This window comes from Falco punctatus (genome assembly GCF_963210335.1).
Source record: "Falco punctatus genome assembly, chromosome: 2".
Lineage (NCBI taxonomy): Eukaryota > Metazoa > Chordata > Aves > Falconiformes > Falconidae > Falco > Falco punctatus.
This window is the reverse complement of record NC_137581.1, coordinates 19,345,126-19,366,085: the sequence shown is the minus strand read 5'-3', so window position 1 is coordinate 19,366,085 and position 20,960 is coordinate 19,345,126. Positions and strand designations below refer to the sequence as shown.

The following is a 20,960-nucleotide window of genomic DNA, read 5'->3' as shown; positions in this document are numbered from 1 at the left end:
CTATTTTCTTTTTCCAAACTCTGTACATAGCAAAATAAAAACAAAACCCCCCTTTCTGTCTGTAGTCAATGTCTCTGTGTAATGTTTTTATTTGCATACAGCTGATCTGACTCACTTCACTTTTGCTGTGAAAATTTTCCTTTTCCAGATCTCAGCAGTGATCTTTTAAGGCTCTTTTTTTGTTAAGCTTTGCTTTAAAGCAGTGTTAAGAGGTTGTCCAGAGAGGCTGTGGAATCTCATACTCGGAGATAACACAGACCTGGACTGGAGGTGGCCCGGAGCAGCCTGCTCAGATGGGTCCTGCGCTCAGCAAGTCCAGAGGTGCTGGACCAGAAACCTTCTGGGATCCCCTCCAACCTGAATTATTCTGTGACTCTTTGCCACTTGTTTTTAGCTCTAAACGTGCTGTAGTCCTACTCTTTTCCTTGGTCCTCAGATATTTCAGTCAAGCCTAGAATCTCACTGCCACAAGCACTATTCAGTGCTACTAACCCAAACATGAAAAAACCTGTCATAATTGACAGAGATTTTAAAATGCTGCATTTTTTTCAGTGGCTTCCTTTTCAGACCTAAGAAGTCGAAGGAATTAAGATCTCTTTGAAAATGTAACCAAACCTCCACTGCATTGGCATGAGCTGAGATGCTCTAGTTTTAACCACTCCCTGAAAGCCACCACCTGCCCAATAATGAGACGCAGTAAATTTCCAATTGGGAGTTGATGCTTTATATAAATTCCTAAAATCTGCTGGTTGTGTGAAATCTGTGGCTTGTCTTCTGTAGCATGTTGGACAGCATTGTTACACAGGTCTCTTTTTGCCTTTGTATTTGTAGATATACTACTTTATAAACTGTGAACAGCTTTTCAGATTTGCTAGCAGTAAGACAAACTGATTTCATTCACTAGAAGATTTTAGCAAAGTATTTTTTTTTTCCTCAACACTACCAAAAAATGGCATTTATATTGTTAGTAATCTATTAAATTATTATCCAGTTACAGTCCAACTGAAGACAGCTGAATATTCCCAGGCTTAATTTATCAGTCTTGAGAAGGTTATTTTCTGATAAAAGAAAGAGGGAGGAGGGGATAATTTTTAAAGGTAAATTGAAATTACACAGCTGAATTTATAACAGTTTCTGCACAATAGCTGTAACTGAGTATCTGACAAAACATACAAGCATGCTCTACATAAATGAAGGGGGAACCAAAAAAATGACACAATAAATGCACTGCAATGAGTGAAAGAAATGCACTTGTCAAAAGCAAGTAAAACATGGAGTACTGTAGACTTTAATTTCTTCAAGGGGAGCATGCTGTGCACCTGCCCAAACAAAATGCGTGCCACATCCAGCACATATATTGGCAGAAGAATCAGTTGTTCCTTAACATATTTGTTCCTGGTAGTCAGTGGTTATTTTTGGTACGAAGGAAGAAAGTCATGCTTTGCAATTAGCTGAGAACAGAGACTTCATGAATGTCAAAGGTTCACCTGTTTGTGGGCTGTCAGCAGTTACCAAGCTGGTGTAATGGACTGCTCCAGCATTGGATGCTGTCCTGTCAGGGTCTCAGGAGATGTTCAACCCCAGTCCTTTTGTTCACCCGTTTATTCTGAAAAATATTTGAGCTAAATAAGGTAACAACCACCCTTCTGGTGGAGGGTCAGGGAGAGGAGAGGTCATGCACCTTGGCAGCAGGCTGCACAACCGGTTCTAGAGAGCAGCTCCAAAATTAGGGCCAGGACTCCTTAGTCCTGCATCTGGCTGCAGGAGGGAGAGGATAAAGTGGTGAATGCCAATTTCTGTTCAGGGAAATGTGTGGTTTTGTCTCCTGTGGTTGCTTTAGAAAATTTCTGCAGGAAAACAGTGTTGTTTATTTGCTCAGTATTTTAATTGTAGCATTCAACTTCAGTGAATGGGAATCTATGCTCCCTTGATAGCTACTGACATTTGCATGTCTTCCCTATGCTTTGTCTTTTTTTTTTTTCCTGCTGCACTCTCTTGTCTTTGAATGTCTCCTTTTTTCCATTCCCTTCCTAATTCTGTGCTAAGAACTGCCGTGCCTCTCACTTTCCTGTTTTGTCCCATACATAGTCAGGAATGAAAAAAATGTCACTATTGACTACTGAGAGACAAGACATAATGCTCCAGCTAGATTAGTAGGGAAGGAAAATGCCCTCATCTCTAAAGATTTGGAAAAAAAAAAAGGTAGCCCAGTGTAGCACATGAGGTTAGGTGGGTAGAATTCAAACCTTCATTTATGGTAAATGTCAGACCTGACACAGAAATGTATGAAACATTTGAAATTTGAAACACCATCTGGATAGTTGATAGATTTAAAGTACAAGATTGTTAAGGGACAAAAAACTATTGAGGACAAGCTCTAGGTGTTTATTTCATGTGTGCAGTGTACCTCATGTATTTGTGTGTGGACACTAATTATCAGCTTTTCTTTATCACTGGCTTTCTGGTTGTGCTCCCATTTTTCTCAGTATGTGATATTTTACAACCATTTTTGCCCTCCAGGGTTGCTGATGGCAATAACTCAGCTTTTTTCCTATGGTCTGAAATTGGACTCTGGCTGCGACAAGTGTGTATCCATGAAGTTCTTGTTCCGATTCTCACCTGTGATTTCATTTTGTTTCTCTTTCCAATCAGAAAATGAAGAGTTTGGCCCAAAGACGCCAGTCTGCACCATCTTTGATCTTTGTCAAAGCACTTAACAGATCTAGATCGATCTCAAGGTGAGTCAGTGAGTTTTGCTGGATGTAGTGTTCTGCAGTTTCTCAGCCCGAAACTTGAAAGGTTTTTCAGCTATTATCCACACAAGGTTTGTCACAATTCAGGCTGCTCAGTAGCTGCACAACTGCAAAGCCTGCTGAAAGATGTGATAGATCCAGCTGAGATGCTGGCTGATCTCCTGGAGGGGGTTTCCCCAGTGCTGCCATACTAAGCTGTTTATACCCAATTGAGCAAGCAGAGCTGCTCTGCAATGTGCAACTGGCTGTGCAACATTTGGGCTGCTCAGTTCTAATTAATTTGTGGCTGGCTATGATTGCCTGTGGGGGAGATGGCATGGGCAGAGGAAGATGAGTGTTTCCTACTTTTTGCTTTGTACACTCATGCCGTGCTAGGCATAACTTGGGAGTGGTTATTGTGGGATCGTACAATTTAATTCTAGTATCAGTCATGGACTGCTGCATGGTACAGGCTCTCCGGCATCTGCTTGTTTGGGACAATGCTGTGGGCCAGGATCTGGTGGTCACAGCCTCCTCCCATCCAGCATTAGCACTTGTGAGGCTGAGTATGTGGGGGTGGGTGGGTTTGAAGTATTCAGCATTTTTGTCTTCATCTTCTGCCAGGATCAGCTGTTCCTCCTCCATCCCTACCCCAATGTAAAACTACCATAAAAATGGTAGTTTCTGTGGAGCTAGTCCCCTTCCAGCCCCAGCTCTGACCTGCCACTTGAACCACTCTGCATACATAACTTTTGTCTTCCTGCACTACAGTTCATTAGACTTTAAACTTACAAAACATAAGTGTTTATTGAGAAGTGAACCATCTGGTAGGCTGTTAATGCTTCCAGCTGTGTAGAGCTCTTTACGAAGAAACGTTATTGAGGGAAATTAAAGTATGGCTTTGTAAGGAATATTTTTTCCTACTCTGGGGTGTGTTAAGTAATCAGTATGTGAGCTTTGGAAAGTTTTTTGTGTTTGATCTAACTAATACCTGGTTTCATATTTGTCATCATGAAGAATTCCACAGTATTTCTGAAACCTGTGAAAGTGTTCTGTGAAAACATCAGAGTTGCAAAATAGGAAAGGAAAATGAGTTGAAACGACTTGCAGGTCTTTTTGCTGGCTATGACATAAAAGGAAACTTAGAAATTAATTCCTAAAGGCGTTTGCACCTTTTTGTGTAGTCTAGTGGCCTGAGCCTAGGACTGAGAGCCAGCAACATGTCTTCTGGTTCTGTCTGTAAAATTTCTTCTGTGGCCTCTCTCTGACTTTGTTTTGAGGTCTTTAAAAGAAGAGAAATGGGTATTTTGTAACCCCTTAATGAGAATACTGAAATTGTTTAGATTGTCTGGACTATCATATTTATTCTTCATTTACTGTGATTTCTTCATTGTATTTGTAGCTATTGTTGTTGTGATACCATGTTTGGGCATAGAAGACACATTCATATGTGAAGTTGTGAAATTAGAGATGGACTATTACTATGGGGAGTAGCAATAACTGAAGATTACAGGGGACAAGATATGGGATGTCTCAGCCCTTGGGCTTCAGCGTCTCCTGCAGTTTATACACCTGTGTCTCCATAATGTCTTCCCTTCAAGCTATCTTAAGATTTGCTCCTTGATATTAAGAGAATGAACTATATTTGATGCTTATATTTCAGTCTTCTGTCATTGGCCTGCTGGGGTTCAGACATGAATATCTTTATTCAATTCTACTTTTTTGTTGTTGTTTTATTGTCCGCTCCGTAAGTACCAGAAATCAGACATAGCTGGAGAGACACCGAGTGGGGTACACACTCAGTATGTACATTTTCACCTAAGAATTTTACACTTTCTTACGTGTAAATATGTCTTGCTTGTATAGCCCAGATCAGAATTATTTCCAGATCTGATGTGTGGAAGGATTTTTTGGTAAGGCCAGTTGGCAGAAACTGTGTGATAGAGAGGACTGAAGAGGGGAAAATGTTGCCTTGTTCTGCAGTAAAGGCAACGCTTTGCCTCCCCGACAGACCCTGCCACTTTCACAGCTGATGGATGCTGCCTCAGTCATGTCTGTCCTCTGTCTGTGGCATGCAACAACTTAGCTGGTCCGGTTGTTCTGAACTGAAGCATGTAGCCTTAGTGAGAGGTATCGGGTGAAGTCTGAGGACCCTAGGAGCCAGAGCAGATGATTTTGTAGCTTCAGAGTCCATCATTCAGAGGGTAATGCTTTGAATGGTGTTTGTTATTGTTCATGGGAGCAGTAATTCTCACCTGTGCCTGACTTCCTTGTTTGGCTGTGCAAAACACATTCCTCTGCGTGACCAAACTGATGGATGGATTTAAACTTTCCACTCTGTTGTGTAAACGCTTACCTCTTCTAAGTGCTTTCACTTAAGGCAAACTGAAGAGTGAGAAAATGACTTCTCATGTTTTCTGATCTCCTCCAAATTCTTTATCTCAGGCCTTTCTCAGCTCTTAGTTCCCCTTCTTGTAGACATAGTCAGGCAGCAAAATCCATTATTCTCCGCTGGCAGTGAACCTTAATACTGGAACTCTGTAACACTTACTTGTTAATGGTTGATTAATGATTTGTAGATAATAAAGCTCCTATCTGAAGTTAGCAAACATCTGTGAGGGATTTATATGAATCCTCTCACCTCAGCAGCTGGCTCACCTCAATATTTGTTGAAATAATGAACAAGTGCAAAGTTTAAAAGGGCAGGAAATACTTAGAAGCACAAGTCAGTTTGTATTTTTATACCACTTTATATGTCAGGTGTCCTTGGTTTATACACAGGGCACTTTCATAAAATGTGGTGGCACCCACTTCGGACAGACTTACTTTGGGGCATATTAAAGTTTGTTAGTGGTATTTATTCAAAGAAGCCATTGTGACATCTCAAGATGGCTATTTAGCAGTCAAAGGATTAAGTTTTTCTAATGGTAGAGTTGTAACTGTGATGGCACGAAGATATAAGTGAGCCAAGACGACCTAGCTGGAAAAAGCAGATGCTTGTTTGTGCCATTGTCCTCTTCTTCAATCCTGAAAGAGAAGCAAATCTGAAAGTCTTGTGTGCTTGAAAGCTTGTCTTCTTTTTCTCCAGCTGTATAATTTGGTTTAATGAGAGTTAAGCCTTCCTTACAAATCTTGCCTTGCCATGTCAGTCATATAAAAGAAGTTACAAGATATTTGGCCTAAAGAAGAATACGGGGGTGGCTATATGGCATGGTGGTGCAGAGATGTGCAACCATTCTGTAGTCCCTGCCTCACTTGACTGTAATTGCAGGCAGCAGAGGAACACAGTAAATAGTACAGATATTATAGTGGAATTCAGGTCCTTACTGTCAAGAGATGAAAATATGCAGACTATTCATGGCCTCCTGTTCTTGCTTCTCTTCCTTCTTTCTGTACAGTTTTTCTTTCGTCACAAAATAGTGATGAATAGGCACGTAAGGACTGTTTCACATCATCAGATGTCCTCTTTGGAAGCGCTTTGAGCAAAGTTATTCTAGAAATACATTGGAAGAGTAAGCTTTTGATATTTTTCTTGGCTGATGCTGAGATGCAGGAAAAATATGTTTGATTGTTAACTCCATTAATGTGTATGAAATCAGCAAAGGATTCAGGTTAGTTATATTTGGCCCTGGACCTGTTCCGCAGCTGTAATTTTCCTCTTACTTTTTCTTTGTGTCCTTTAATGAAAACTGCACAACTTAATGATATACTTCAGTACAACACAAATTATGGGCTTGAAACAGAAATATTTGAGGCCTGGATTTTAGCATCAGGTCTTGTCAGCTCAAAAGAACTGATACAGAATAATAAAGACTTGTTTCAAGCCAAATTGTCAGCCTTTGTTCTGCTGTCCCTCAAAACAATTTTCACATGTGACAAAGCCCAAGCTACCAAGTTTCTGCTCTGTGTTGGCAGACTTCTGCTCACATCTCAGATATTTCACAGGGACAGCCAAATTCTGTGTTGCCGTTGCTGGCAGCTTCCCCTTTCCTAATGCGTGCCTCACCAGATCTTTGAAAGTGATATTTTTACATGCTGAAACTTATTAATGTAAGTTCACAATTTCTGCATGACCATTTATAGATATGTGTCACTATACACTAAAGGTGTTAAAATATCGGTAATGAAACTACTCCCTATTACAGCATGAAGCATGGTTATGATGTTATTTTTGAGTAAGCTAGAAGCAGGGACTGTTTAAAAAAAAATTAAGCATAATTTTTAAAAGGTTTAATGAACAAATCTTTAAAGAACCTGAAAACAAAGCACCTAAAAAATCACTCCCAGTCAATTTTATTATGTGGCTTTTATGGTTGAAGAAGTTAAAGGTAAAACCCGAGGATTTTACATGTTTCTGAGGTGTTTTTTCCCCCTTCTGTAAGTGGAAGCAGTGTTACGCCTTGCGCAGAGGCTGCTCTTCCTTCTCCCAACGCACAGTAAGTGATTCTGGCATGTTATCTTCCAGGGGTCCCATGCCAAATGCTAAATATCCCAGATAACGAAGATCATATGTGTAATCTAGTAATACATTCCACTTGGCGCTAGTCAAATACAGAGTGTTCCCAAAGTCTTGGACATTGTGTTTTCAGGGTTTTAGTCAGAAGATACGTGGATGATCCAAGCTATTTGACTAGATGAAGACAAAAATAGAGACTTTTAATAAATGTAAATTGCCAGAAGGCCTTAACTGTCTCTTTTTTACAGGGAAGAGTTGAGTATTTGGTGTTTCAGGCAAATCCGATTGCAGGGAGGAAGGGAATAGAAGTTCATTGCAAGAAACTAACTTAAGTAGATATTTCAGTTGCGATTGGTTTGCTCATTCTTCACTTGTTTCCACAGTAGCAAATAATTTCACCTAGCAAAATAATCTCCATGAGGTGCATTTGGTCAGTGAGGCTCAGCACCTTGGTCCGGTACGAGGGCATGGAGGGGGAGTGCCTGCCACCCTGTCGCACCCCACAGCCATTTTATTTGCCTGCTACAGCAGGGCGAGGCCTTTATAGGCAGGTATGCCTGGAGCAGCTGCTGTCCCCTTGGTCATTGTGGCGGAGCCAGGTGTTGCTCTCACGCAGCCCCCGGGCACCATGACAGCATTTGCTGCAGTGTGGAGCCAGGGATGGTGCCCACCCGGCTGAGGCTACCCCACTGCCGGGACTCCTGTCCCTCTTGGTCACCACAGCAATACCTGTCAGGCAGAGGAGTGGCACCCTTGGCCAGGGCTGTGACAGCTGCTGGTGGCACGTGGGGCATGACTTAGGGCCACTCTGCCACAGGGCACAGTCCTGGGATAGTGTGGGACAGGTAACACCTCGTGGCTAAGTGTGAGGGGCTTTGAGGGACAAAGGCCACCATATTGTGAGCCTGCCCATTGTTGCATGTGCCTTACACATACAGTCAGTGTGGGGTTTTGCCTCCAACACTGTCAAACATCACCAGCAGTGGCGGGGAGGGGAGAGACAGGCTCAAAAGCAGGACGGGAGGGGGCATGGCCAGATACTGTTCCAGCTTCCTTCGTTTGAAATGCAGGTATCGCAGTCTGGGCAAGATGGGGCTCCCTTGAAGGCTGAAAAGGGGAGGTGAGGGTGGAGGATAATAGGGTAACAAGTCACTCAAAACTGGCGCCATTGGCAGTAGGGGAAGATTTACAGTGTGTGAGGCAGCCGTGGCTGCCAGGCAAGCCGAGGCCCTGCCTGGTGGATGCTCCATGGTGTGGCCCCCACCACCACCTCATGGCTTGTGGGAGGCTGAGGCGGGTGGCGGGGGGCCGGGTAGCGAATGCCAGGCACGCATGTGCACAACTAAACCGTCTCTACAGCCTCCCCCTGCGCCCTCAGCCACCGACCTGTGGTCACAAGAGGTGAGGGCCCTTGAATGCCTTCATTCACCCTTAGGAAGAGGCATGCTGTGGAAAGAAGCCCTTGCAAGGCAGCCTTTCCAAAGCTGCGTGGTTTTTTGGGAAGCAGAAGGGCTGTCGCTGTTCTCAGAGTGGCTCCCCCAGGTGAAAATCAAAGTGGCAGCACCTCAGGGGCAGCCCTGCATCCTCCACTCCTCATCTTGAAGTCCTTTGAGAGACTCCAATACACTTGAGAATACAGAGGAGCCATTTTATGAAAGGGGAAAAAAAGGCAAAATCCCCAGAACAATTTCCCAATGTGAAGGATTAAGTACAAGTACCGCTCATTTTATCTTGACTTGTGATATTTCGTAGCTTTTTCCATAAAGCTCCAGCTCCTGGAGTCATGTGTTTATAAAATCCCAGTTTCATTAGCAGTCAAGTTTCTAGTCATCAAGATGGAGGGAAAATCCCATTCCTAAAGAGTCAGTCAGCAGAGCAAATGAAAAGTTCTTTGCTTCTGGGTTTGATTTTTAGATTTAGTTCAGCTTTGAAACTTCTGATCAGGATTTTTTCTGAGATTTTCCATTTCATTAAAAGTTTGGCATTTTAGCATTTTATGCTTAATTTCTGTATGAGAACTTCCCTAGATTTCTCCCCTCCATTATGTCATGTTTCCCTATGTAAGGTATGGATACATGAATTTGTAGAAAAACAGTGGTGGTGGTGGGGGTTTCATACTATTTTGTATCGAATTGCTCTTCCTTTTTAATGGAATTGCACATAATTAAGATAACTTGTGATGATATTGTACAAGTTGTAATTTTTATACTATTTCTAATTCATGCTTGATTTAACCTAATTATGACACTGGAGTATTGTTTCCTTAAACCATGTGCTTGAGCGCAAAAGTTATTTTTATGTAGTAATAGCTGGGGATAAAATTTTATTAACTGTTAACAAGGAACAAAGTGAACTTTCTGAGGCCTCAAATGGCCTTTTAACTCCAAGATTGGCATTCCTGTCCCCCTGCTGTGTATTTTCTGTTTTGTTTTGTGTGTGAGCATGTGTGTGTATGTGTGCATATGTTTGTTTTTGATAAAACCCATCAGTTCTTCATTTATGACATACAAACTGGCTTATAGCAATGTTTGTACATCTGGAGATCGAAATGAGCTGTGGCTCTCAGAGATATGCTGCCTTTTTTATTAAAAGAAAAGGACTAGATGTAACAAGAAGGAAGGCTTGAAATGAGGTTTTGGAGGGATTGGAGTTTAAATGAGAGATTAATTTTACAATAAATTACTAATATTTTAACACTAGCACTTTAAGCCGATTCCCCTTTGGATAGAGTTGTGGCAGTTTTAATACAAAGACAGCGAGGGGCAGTGCTCATTGGGATGAGCACAGGGCTCTGCTTATCCAGATGTTTCACTGTCCACATGTGCTTTTGGCTACAGCACATTTTGGGGGCTTTTTGGATTAGGCCTTGAGGTCTGGCAGAATGCAGCTGTTGTCCAGCCATTGTGTATCCCTGATTTTAGACAGCAAAATCTCTGCCAAATGACAGTCTGGCCAAGCAGTATAGGCAGCGGCATACCTGAGGAAATCACAGACTGACTCGCTCAGACTGCTTTGTGATCATTTATCTTGTGTAAACAAGCAGAAAGCCTCTAATGATGTGCAGGCTGATGTGCAGCCTCTGGTGCTCTCTTCTCTGACAAGGGCCAACATTAAATATACGTTGAACTCTCCTCCTGGCTGATAGGGCATTGCTTCTCCTGGTCCAGTTGCTTCCTCATCATGCACAAAACTGCTGGTAGGGAGGTTTTAATCACATCATGAGAATAACATGATGTCTTTAGACTTCTTCTGTCCCCATGTCTGAAGTGGTTGAGTACTGGGGCCTAGATCTAATAAAGGATAATAAGCCTCAAGGGCAAGACATGGAAATAATATCAGTACCTGAATCTAAAACCATGACTTAAAAAAAATCATCTCGGTGGCTTCCTGACCTCCCAAATGCCTCTGTTCTTTAGGCACTCTCCTACTGACCAGAGAGCTCTCAAAACACCTAGAGCTGTGCTTTTGCACATCCCAGTACGGCATGACTTTTGGTAGCACTGAACTGGCCTCTGTCAAAGAACTAAACACTGCTTCGTGAGAGGCTCCTGAGAAGCTTCATCCACTAGTCCACAGACCCTATTTAACCTACCTGGGCAAAAGCAAGGCCCTCACTAAAACAGTTGCAAGTGTTGCTCTCTTTTAAACCTCTGGCTGAGTCCACTTTTCTGGAGTGCTTTTGAGTAATTGTTTAGGGCAGTGGTTTCCAAACATGCAATATCAGGGCAGAAGTGGGAAGGAGTCTGGCTCATTGGGTGTTTTGGCAGGGAGAGGCCATGGTCTGTGTTGCAGCCAAGGTTTGTGCCATCTAGAGAGCTTAGTGTGAGCTCTGGTAGCTGTTTCTAGCCTGTGCGTTAGGCACATCTCCACAGAAAACTACTGCTTTTTGCAAAACTGCTGGACTTTAAATTGGTGTGCTTTCCATGGAAATTAGTCATCCAGGTTCAGCTCTTTGACTCCTTAGGCAATTTATCTTCTCCTACCCAGAAGCGTGATATAACTACTAAGGCAGAGGATATTTGGAGTGAGTGGAGTCTTTCCTTCTCCCTCCCACAGCTGAAGCTGGGCCAGTGTGCAGAAGGACATGCAGCATTCCTGGGACCAAAAATCTTATGTTCACAGGAGCGAGCTTGGCTCCATAAATGAATAGTAAAAGCACTTACCTGGGAGGGGATAGGCCTGTCTGTTCTCAGAATTATTTTTGCGTATGACCCACTGACACGTCCACGTTCAGCCTATCCTGTCCCCTAACTGAAAGTGGTTGTAAGTACTGAGATGACTGGACTGGTTTGGATCCTTGTGTGCTCTGTTGGGATCCTGTGCACTGAATGCTGACTGCGTTCAGTGGGAGTAGGTATCTAAGTACATCCAGGTGCATCCTAGGTCTTCATGGCAGGATTATTCAGAAAATGCAGAAAAGAATGAAACAGACCTTCACCTGAATGAATAAGCAGAGCTGAGGTGTTTTCATCCACCTTCCTTCCCTCTCTTCCCCCTGCATGTTCTGGTAGTGAAACCATATCCAATATTTTGCAAGGCATCTAATTTTATCAGAGCTTCTTTGGAAACAACTTTGGTTGCTGAGCCCCTCGGACTAAGCAACCTCACACTCTGTATTGCTGCCCAAGTTCAGGACAGGTTTCCAGTGGGTGGCGTGTCAAGTGTGACATGCGTTTCTACAAGGAGGTCACTAATCAGACATGGGCAAGCTCTTCTGCTCTATCAAATTCTCAATTAAACATGGGGGAAAACATCGTAATGTGAAAGTCTTTTGTGTTTCCCCCTCCTCCGGGCTGCTGTTCTTTGCAGGTAACTGGCCTGTGCCCACTTCTTCCTCAAGTAAAGTAATTACCATCAGGTGCAGGGGTGTGGAGAAACCTCTAACAGCTTTTCTCCTCAGCTCAGATCACTATTCAGGCGGAATAGAAACCTCTGACTAACTTGTGTGGGTAGCTGTGCAAAAAACTTGTTGAATACATAGGCAGTTAGTTATAGGAGAGCAAACAGGTGCATGTGGCTGCAACTAATTTGTCTGTTGGCTGTTCATAAGGAATCTGGGTCATTACCCTTGCAATAGCTGGCAGCAGCAGGCATATCAAGTAATCTCTTCACTGTAATAGGATAATTCCTATGCTGTAGTACTAGTATGAAAATATGGTTTAAAGCCCTTGTGGCAAACCAAAGCCAGATTTGTTCCTGTTACAGCTGGGACACGTGCAGTGAGGTGACAATCCTGTCTTCCATGCGGCAGCCATATCGGTCATCCCTCGTAGGGAAGCAGTCCTTAAAAACTTAAGCCAATACAAGAGCTGGGCAGATCTTCCCTTCATGTCTGTGGTGGAGCTTTGTGGAGTTCACTGCACAGCATCCCGCAGCGGTGGGGATACACGCAAAGCCGGGCAGCTGCAGCTTCAATGAGAGCTGCAGTTTGTGGGAGGATAAAGTGTGGTGAAGGGGCTTATCTTTTAAAGGCAGTACTTGCAGCCATTTATAGGTCACTTTGTATGTGAATACTTTATTTATAATCTGCAAGTTTTCTCCTGAAAAAGGGCCATCAGGGAACAGCAGCTGGTGGATTGCAGGTTTGCTTTACCTGGCCACATATTTAAGTCTTGCTTTGTTTTGAATGCATTTATTTTTCTTAAAACTTGTTGCCTAACTGCAGACTATACCCAGGTGGCACAAGCCGAGCAGGGGAAGAGCCTAGCTGAATTACTTCTTGAAGGAGGGGAAAATCAGGGCTAAATGGGAATGACTGTTGAGCAATGAGACTTTGAGGAGACTGTGAGCAGCCCCCCTGGTATTACCTGATAGTTCAGTGAGGTGACTGACAGTCAGTAAACCTAGGCAGTCACCTCGAAAATGCTGTTTCCCTGTTGAAAGGACATGGTCACACGAGTGCCTCATTCCTGTCCATCTACAGCCTGTGTAACGTGTAGCTGCAGATGATAGGGCAGGCAAATACATGCAGGCTCACTAACAGCTGTACATGATGGTCCAGAATGAGTTTCTAAAGATGCCTTCACCAATCTTTTCACCTCATGTGCACCTCAGCTTGAAATGACCTGTTTCTGCAGAGGTCTGCAGCATGTCCTGGCTATTTTTGGTAACCCAGAATTCCTGGCTGTTACATGACCTGTGCTGAACTCTTGTAATACAGTTTGCAAGAAGATATTTGAAACCCCCTTTTGAAAGGAGGTTAGTTTTGTCCGTGAGGTAACTCAAAATCAATGGAGTTGAGCTAGGCTTTTAAATGTCCCAATTGTGATTAAGTGGGATTCGATGTCCCAGTTGTGATTGCTGCTTCCTCAAAAAATTAAGGCAGGACAGAAACCTGAACCCTTCAGGCTACTAAAATAATACTGGATCCTCCTAGGGGGACATGGGTGAAACTGAGATCCCAGTGTGCTCCCCTGTACGGAATGGGTGTGAAGGAACTGAGATGGAAGTGGCAAAGGTAACCTGTGCCTCCAGACTTCTTGTAGGCCAAGAGGAGCTCCAAAAAGCCCAGACAACCATGGTGCAGAACTGCAGTGCTGGAGTGTTAAGTTGTGGCCTATTCTTTACCCTCTGTTCACACTACTTTTTTCCTTTTTTTTTTTTTGGTTGGTTTGTTTGTTTGTTTGTTTGTTTTCTTTTATTCACACCCTCCCCCTCAGCAAGGGTCCTTTTTTTGCCCGACTTTTTCATCTGAACAATGAAATCTTTGTTTAGGTAGACAGTGCCTGGAATGACATTGCCCGGGTGCAACTGGAATGGGAGACTAACTCACGGTGCTGCTGCTATGTCACTCAGTAAAAATGAGTGGGAACTGCAGTGGGGAACAGAGGATCAATTATTCCAAAGGCCAAAAAAGGGTTTATTGACTTCTACATGTGAATATGTCCTCCCGCAAACCTCTCCCCTGCTCAGGGGGACTTGGACCAAAACCTCTTGAGCATGTTGATTGCTAGCAGAGCTGTGTAGCAGGACTGGAGGACACCCACACTGCAAGAGCTTTTCAATAGGATTTAAGTAACTTGCACTAAATTATTTTCTGGTGGAAGTGGGCAAAATATGACTGAAACGTGTGGTGCTAATTTATACCAATAGAGAATTTTGCCCTTGTGCTAAATTTTCAGAGTAAACACCTGAAAGCAGCTGTTTGTTAAAACAAAAAATGTTGGAAGCAAACCAAGCCACAAGTGTGTTTCTTGTCTCCAGCCACCATCCTGTAGAACATAGTTGCTCTGCAGAGAATATTGTCCTTTTGGCTATGTAGAAATTACTTAAGTGCAGCTTGTTTTCAGTTAAGCTGCCAAGCTTCCATCCTGAAATGTGTGAGGATTTTTTCTAATGATGCATTTTACCCTACAGCTATGTGATATTTTACTGCAAGTCTTAATTGTTTACGGATTTTTGGAAGACTACAGAAAAATAATACACTTACATGCCTCGACACCTGGAACATTTAGTGTAAACCACATTATTCATCATAAAAAAATGTATTACTTTTAATAAGATTTTGACATTGTGCAAAGATTATTTAAGATACTTAGAAAACAATTTTTAGAATCCTAGAATAATGTAAGTTGAAATATTTTCTCAATGTATTTTGAATTAAAATGTGTACACTGAGTTTTAGAAGCAGAGGAATGGTATTGGATATCCTAAATATAAGTAGTAGCCCTAGTTTCTACCCTAAAATGTAAATTTATCTATTCATTTGAGCAAAATTTACTCCCAATCTTTATTAATATTCATCTTCATTCCATTATCCAGGCTTGTGCTTGCCCCGCCTATGCTGGAGAGAGGCTTGCAGTGAATTTTGATCCAAAGGCTCTGTGACCATGTTGGGACTCACTGCTTTATCTGGGGTACAGCACTTTCCACTGCAGCTTGCTGAGGTCCAGCTTCTTGCATGGGTAGAGTGAGGACAGCCTTGTGCTAGATGCTGTGATCTGGGGCTGAGGGATGCGTGCTCCAGGGCAGAGGGCCTTCTGTGAAATCCACAGGTGCAGCCCTTGAGGGAAAATGCAGAAGTGAGAGGTGACTGCCTCAGATTTGTTCAAATACAATGCTCGTAAAAAAGAAGTTGCAGCCAGTAAAGCACACTTACGAAGTAGAAGCAGGCATTTTAATACTTAATAACTAATACTCTTTGAAAAACTGAGCAGATCTCACTTGTTTCATTGTACAAAATCTACTGTATGCGATGGTGATGGCCTAGGGGACTTTAACGGAGTGCTGCAGAAAATAGACTTGCTATTTCTGGAATGCTGCACTGTTTTCACAAAGTGCTGCTTGAACTGTGTAAGATTTATCATAGATAACAGCAAGCAAACATGCCCAGCATCCTCAGAAAGAAGCTCCCTTAGCATAGCAGGGATCAAGCTGACAGCAGACTTTCAGAAATGGGTTGGCAGCCCATGTGATTGAGAGAGTTTTATGCTCGTCTATCCAAGTCCCTTCTATAAATAGTCAGTGTAAGATTACAACAGCATACTAACTTTGTGTCGGCCTGTATCTTACCTACCACCTTCCTGGAAAACACTCCTACCATCCAGGCTGATACTTTTCATGCTTACTTTCACACTCTAGGTACAATTATTTATTAGAATAAAGTGCCTTATGAACTCAGATGAGATGCATATTTTGAATTATGAGAAGTTGAAATGGGAAGATCCTGAGCACGTGGGTGACTCGCCGAGGGTACTGGTCATGGCTGGAAGACAGTGACAGTAGGGAGTAGTTAGCACCTTTAAAAATGCAGAGGATTTTTTTATGTATATACTCTGCCTGCGTAAATAGGGCTCTGAGCTGCAGATTGCTCTGTGTGGGTGAGCCTAGTCAGTGTGGAGCCTTGTTCATGGCAAAAGGAGTTGCAAGTGCTTGGCCCTGAAGACAGTGGGTCTTTGCGTGACTGTGCCAAACAGGTAGTGGGGAGGGGGCAGGCTGGGCTGAGCAAGTCATGGGAACCAGGCTGTGGCACCCCTGTTTTCAACTCCTTAATGCATCTATAGATCTGGTTTGTGCCAAGCCAGAAGCCATTTCACAAGGACATCTCCAGCTAAATAGCATTAATGTGCAGAACCATGTAATATCTCCCAGTTTCTGCCTCTTTCCATCTGCAGCTGGTTTGAGCAAATGGTCAAGTACCTGCACTGGGCTTTGCTTGTTCCACAGCTGTTCTTCAGAGTCCTTTGCTGATAAATTTCGGAAGCAGATCTGCTGTGTGTAAAGCAGATGTAGCCTTCTTGCTCTCCGCAGCCTTCCTGGCATGGGGAGTGACTTTTCAGCCATGTGCTTTAATGAGCCGTCAGGGTGATAGAGGCTAAATTCACCAGGAGCATGAACAGGACCATCTCCATTGTCTTGTGTTCAGTCCCAAGCATGGGCATTTGATTTCAGAGTACAAGAAAAGCTCTTCTTTCACTTCATTCTTCACTCTTTTTGCATACAGAACGGGATGATATGCTATGATGATTTTGTCAGCTTGGCTAGGATACAGTACGAGTCATGTCCAAACTATCATTTATGATGATACTAGATACGTGCTGAAGTCCTGAAATGTTAATAGTGCACTTGAGTGCACTAAAAGACTCTGCAAGGCAGATCAGTACTCACTGCTGTGTTACACGTTTGGGGTTAGGTTTGGGGTTTTATTTCTACCTTTTCTCAGGGGAGACAAGGAGCTCTTGCGCACCACGTTGGAGCTCTTTTCTTTTGGTTGGTTATTGTTCTCAATACCTTATTAAGTTAGTTACCTTGAATGCAAAACACCCTCTAGCTACATGATATGGGTAGTATGTCTTATGTGTTAAAGGATTGCCAGCAGTAAACCATCTTGCCTTGCAAGCTCCAGTTTGCAGGGCATGCCTCATTAGCAAAAATATGAAGCGAGCGTTTGTTTAGCTGCTATTGAAGTTCCTTCTCACAGGAATTTTTAGGCACCTAAGGGTCTGAGTAGGAGGCACAGAAAAAAAAGTGTAAATATTGTTACCTGATTTCTAATATAAGCTTTTTAAAGAAAATGAAGGAACTTGACTTCTAGACCAGACTTGTTTTGGGGAGTATCTTTGCTGGTCACAAATCACATATCCCCTCCCCTACCCCCCCGACTGATAAATCCATTTTGGCAAAAATCCATAATACAGGCTGGGCTGTAGACATTTCTTACTGTGCAGATAGCTTCTGTTTTCACTAGCCTTGAAAGGATGTGAATAGCTCCTGCTCCTCTCAGTGGGTTGCTCTAGCCCAGTGCTGTGACTCAGTGATGTAAAGTAAATATGCTTTACTGAGAGACACTGAGGTTGAAAATTCATTGGCTTTATTTTTCCTGAAAGATAAATTGCTGGTTCCTTAGACCCATCAAAAACTGGCCTTTGAGATACACAAAATAAGTCTGTTGTCTTTGAACACCATGAGGGTTGGCAGGTGCTCTGCTTGGTGGCCTCTCTAGCCTGTAGCCAAAACAAGGTGAGGTTTATGCTGCAAGCTGCAAGCTCTATGTGTGTAGGCACAAAACTGGGAAGAGCTTCTGGTCCTTACCTGGGCTTCAGCACTGGCACAAACATGCAGTGTTTTTACTTATAGTACCTATGTGTGAAATGAGTATAGACTATGTTGTTCACCATGAGAGGAATTTGGAAAGGTAGTATGTATGGGTGTTTGACAGACCAAGTACAGCCTCTCACCTGGCGGGGCTGACTCACATTTCAGCCTTTTGAATAGCTGCCGTTTTACTGCTCTGCTAATGAAAAGGTGCGTTTCTCGCCTACCTCTTGTGAAGGACTTCAGAGGTTAAAAAGCAAAGTGGTGTGTTATTTCAATAGGTATCAGTCGTGTGGAGAGCAATGGTGTCAAATTGTAAGAGGAAATCAATTTCTGTGGCTGCAGAGATAACATCAGTGGAGAGAAGTTCTCGCAGAGAACAATAACCAAAACAATGGAATGAGATTTAGGGTGGAGCATGAGCAGTCTGTGAGAGCGATGTCATAGAGCTGAGATACCTGCAATAGCTCATTCCAGCTTAGGTACCTTGGCACAGATTGTTCCCCTGAGGCATCTTACAGTTTAACCTAATTCATAGGTAGGCTGAAGTCATCATCAACTGAAATCAAGAGAAAGCTTCCCATTGGCATAAATACCATTTGGATCATGAATTTAGTAACCATGAAACATGGGCTGTTAAATTCTCCTTTGGAAAATATAATTTCTTTCATTGTCTTTGCTACAAGTAGAGAATAAAGCTGACATCTCCATTACACCAAGAATAAACATTTTGGGGGTCATGCCATTCAGGTATCAGGTTTACTGAGAACCTCCAAGGAAGCTCTGCAAAGGGGGAGAAGAAGTACTTTTTGTGCTTATTTGGTTTCTGGTAAATACAGGGTTGACGAAGTGAGCAGTGATGTGTTTGCATTCACACTGAATGCAATGGGGATGTATTTTTCAGTGTTTGGCTGACTACTTTGGATTTCAACTTCATATGTTACACCTACAAAACTGACGACTTCTTTTATATCATTGTGTCTTTTGAATAGGCACAAAATGCCTATTTTGATTAATTTGAAAACTAATAGGTGTAAAAATTCAGGTTCTGGAACTGCCAGGAGAAAAATCAATTATTTTTCTACTATTTTCAACCAGTACAGTGATTTTAGTCTTTTCCTGAATAACTCAATAATATCTCTGTAGATATCCTCAAATTACAGAATTTAGTCCTTAGTTAAAACCACACATGGAAATTTCAGATCCCCTTTTAGGAAGAAATGTCCATTTGAGACTGGAGCCTTACAACGGCAATGCCATCCAAGCATCAGTATCCGCCTTGCTTCTACACAAGGTGCAACATGGCTGATGGCTGACTCTGCAACATATCCCATCTTTCAGGAATCAGTTCATAGTTCCTTCGTAACAAACCTGGATGATGGTGGGGTTTTTTTTCTGTCAGACTGGAAAGATGTTACTTTGTGGGGTTTTTACGTGTGTTAATCATAGAATGACTTTTAGGGGAACACAGAGAAAGCAGAGAAGGCCCTATATCACTGACTTCTACTTTTTAAATTTTATCAGAAATCACATTGACTTTAAGTACTGAGTTTTGCATAATTCTATTAAAAGGAATTTTGAAAGGGTCAGTATTTGAGCGCTTAGCACTTTTTCAAAATTAGACCCGTTTAATGGCCAAAATAATCATTGAGCCATTAAAAACTGAACTCCAAAAATACCTCTCATATAAATCCCTGCGCCTGAAGGTATCACCAATCAGCATTTTCTTCGATGTAACAAAACTTGGGTTTCATTCATGTCTTGTAACATGGAACATTAATTGAGAGGATCAAAAGCATGCTTTCCAAAAGACATTTTTGTTGCTGCTGTTGAATTTCCTCCATGTTGCTTTATCCTGGGGCTTTAGAAGGTTCCGGATAAATTAATGACTTTGGTTTTTTTCCACTTTGTTTCAAAGGAAGAAAATATTTTGGCCTTTTTTTTTTTTTTATAAGGCTTATCAGCTAAACTCTATTAAAGAACGTGAGAATGCTTACTAGTGTTCAGATGATAGATATGTTTGAAAGGCACTGGGTTAAAAGGCAGATTTCATTAGAATAATTGATTTATATTATTGCATTTTCTTGTTCTAAAACCAAGTTCGATTTGCTTGACCCAGCTGACATTAATAAAACTATTACACCTTCATTTGCTTACCTATGTGACAAAGTTTTTACTTAATTTGGGAGGTTCCTGGGCTAACAAATCGAGATATAGAAAATGTACAAACTGGAATAATCAAATCGAGCTGCCTGTACGGAGACACAAGAGCGTGACCCTACAGGAACATTAGTAGGGGCAGGCACTTCAGTATGATTTTATGACTGTTTCTGCTGATTTGCTTACAGCAGCATAACACGAAAGCGTTTTTGCTAACTATTGTTGTTACTGGCTTCAAATATAAATGAGTGTTTCTCTGACTTAACCTTTGTGGTAAAGGCCATCCATGGCTTTCATGCAGGTGACTTGTCATCATTTCTGATTTGTGCTTAAGTTTCTGTGCCAAGTGCTGGTAGGGAGTTCATGAAATTGAGTCCTAGTAACCTATCAGTCACTGACGAACTGGTGAATTCCCAGTCTCATGGAAGTGGCAGGGTAGGAGAGATTCTTGCTGTTCCCCTGACTCGTATTGCTGGCCATATAGCGTGTATCACTGAACCAAATGTAGTAGACCAAAACTCCTCTCTTTGCTTTAATGCTCACACTGCTGGATACCCCTTCTGCTTAGGAATGATCAACTAACTTAGGTTGGCATTATTCATTCTGAAATCTGTCTTCCCTGAAGAGGGAGGTAAAGAAAGACAAGATTAAGACACAGTTTAAGACAAATTAAGTTGAGGGATTCTTTCAAGAACTCAGGGTCCCAGCCAGAAAGGGGAATCCAAGGCCAAACTAGGCTCTCCCCAGCAAGTAGAGATCCTCAGCAGCTCCTTACAGGTCAGTGAAAGTGTGTCCTGCTAATCTAGGCCAATCTCGGAGTTTATCCTTTCTCTCCAGCTGTCAGGATTTCCTAAATCATTTCCTGAGTAATCCAGCCAAAGACATCAAGGAGAGGAGGGTTGGGAATCATCCAGGCTCTGAGAGATGTACAAGAAGGTTTATGACCTTCTTTGAAGGTTTTCACTGCTCACTCTTGTTTTCTTTCATATCTTTCCCATTTATTTTGTGACTTTCACTGTATAAGATCCATTTCTTCTCCCAGCAGAGTCATTAGGTGTTTGTTATCCATTCCAGCAGGA

General features: G+C 42.3%; 1 protein-coding gene across 2 annotated transcripts in view; it reads left to right on the top strand.

The window, feature by feature from the left end:
- The window catches only part of ARHGAP20 (Rho GTPase activating protein 20), a 71,416-nt gene that overhangs the window by 7,832 nt on the left and 42,624 nt on the right, over positions 1-20,960 (top strand). For both annotated transcript variants that reach the window (XM_080377181.1, XM_080377180.1), the window contains exon 2: positions 2,653-2,738. In XM_080377181.1, coding sequence (XP_080233307.1) covers positions 2,653-2,738 — 86 coding nt within the window. The remainder of the gene's footprint in view (positions 1-2,652; positions 2,739-20,960) is intronic.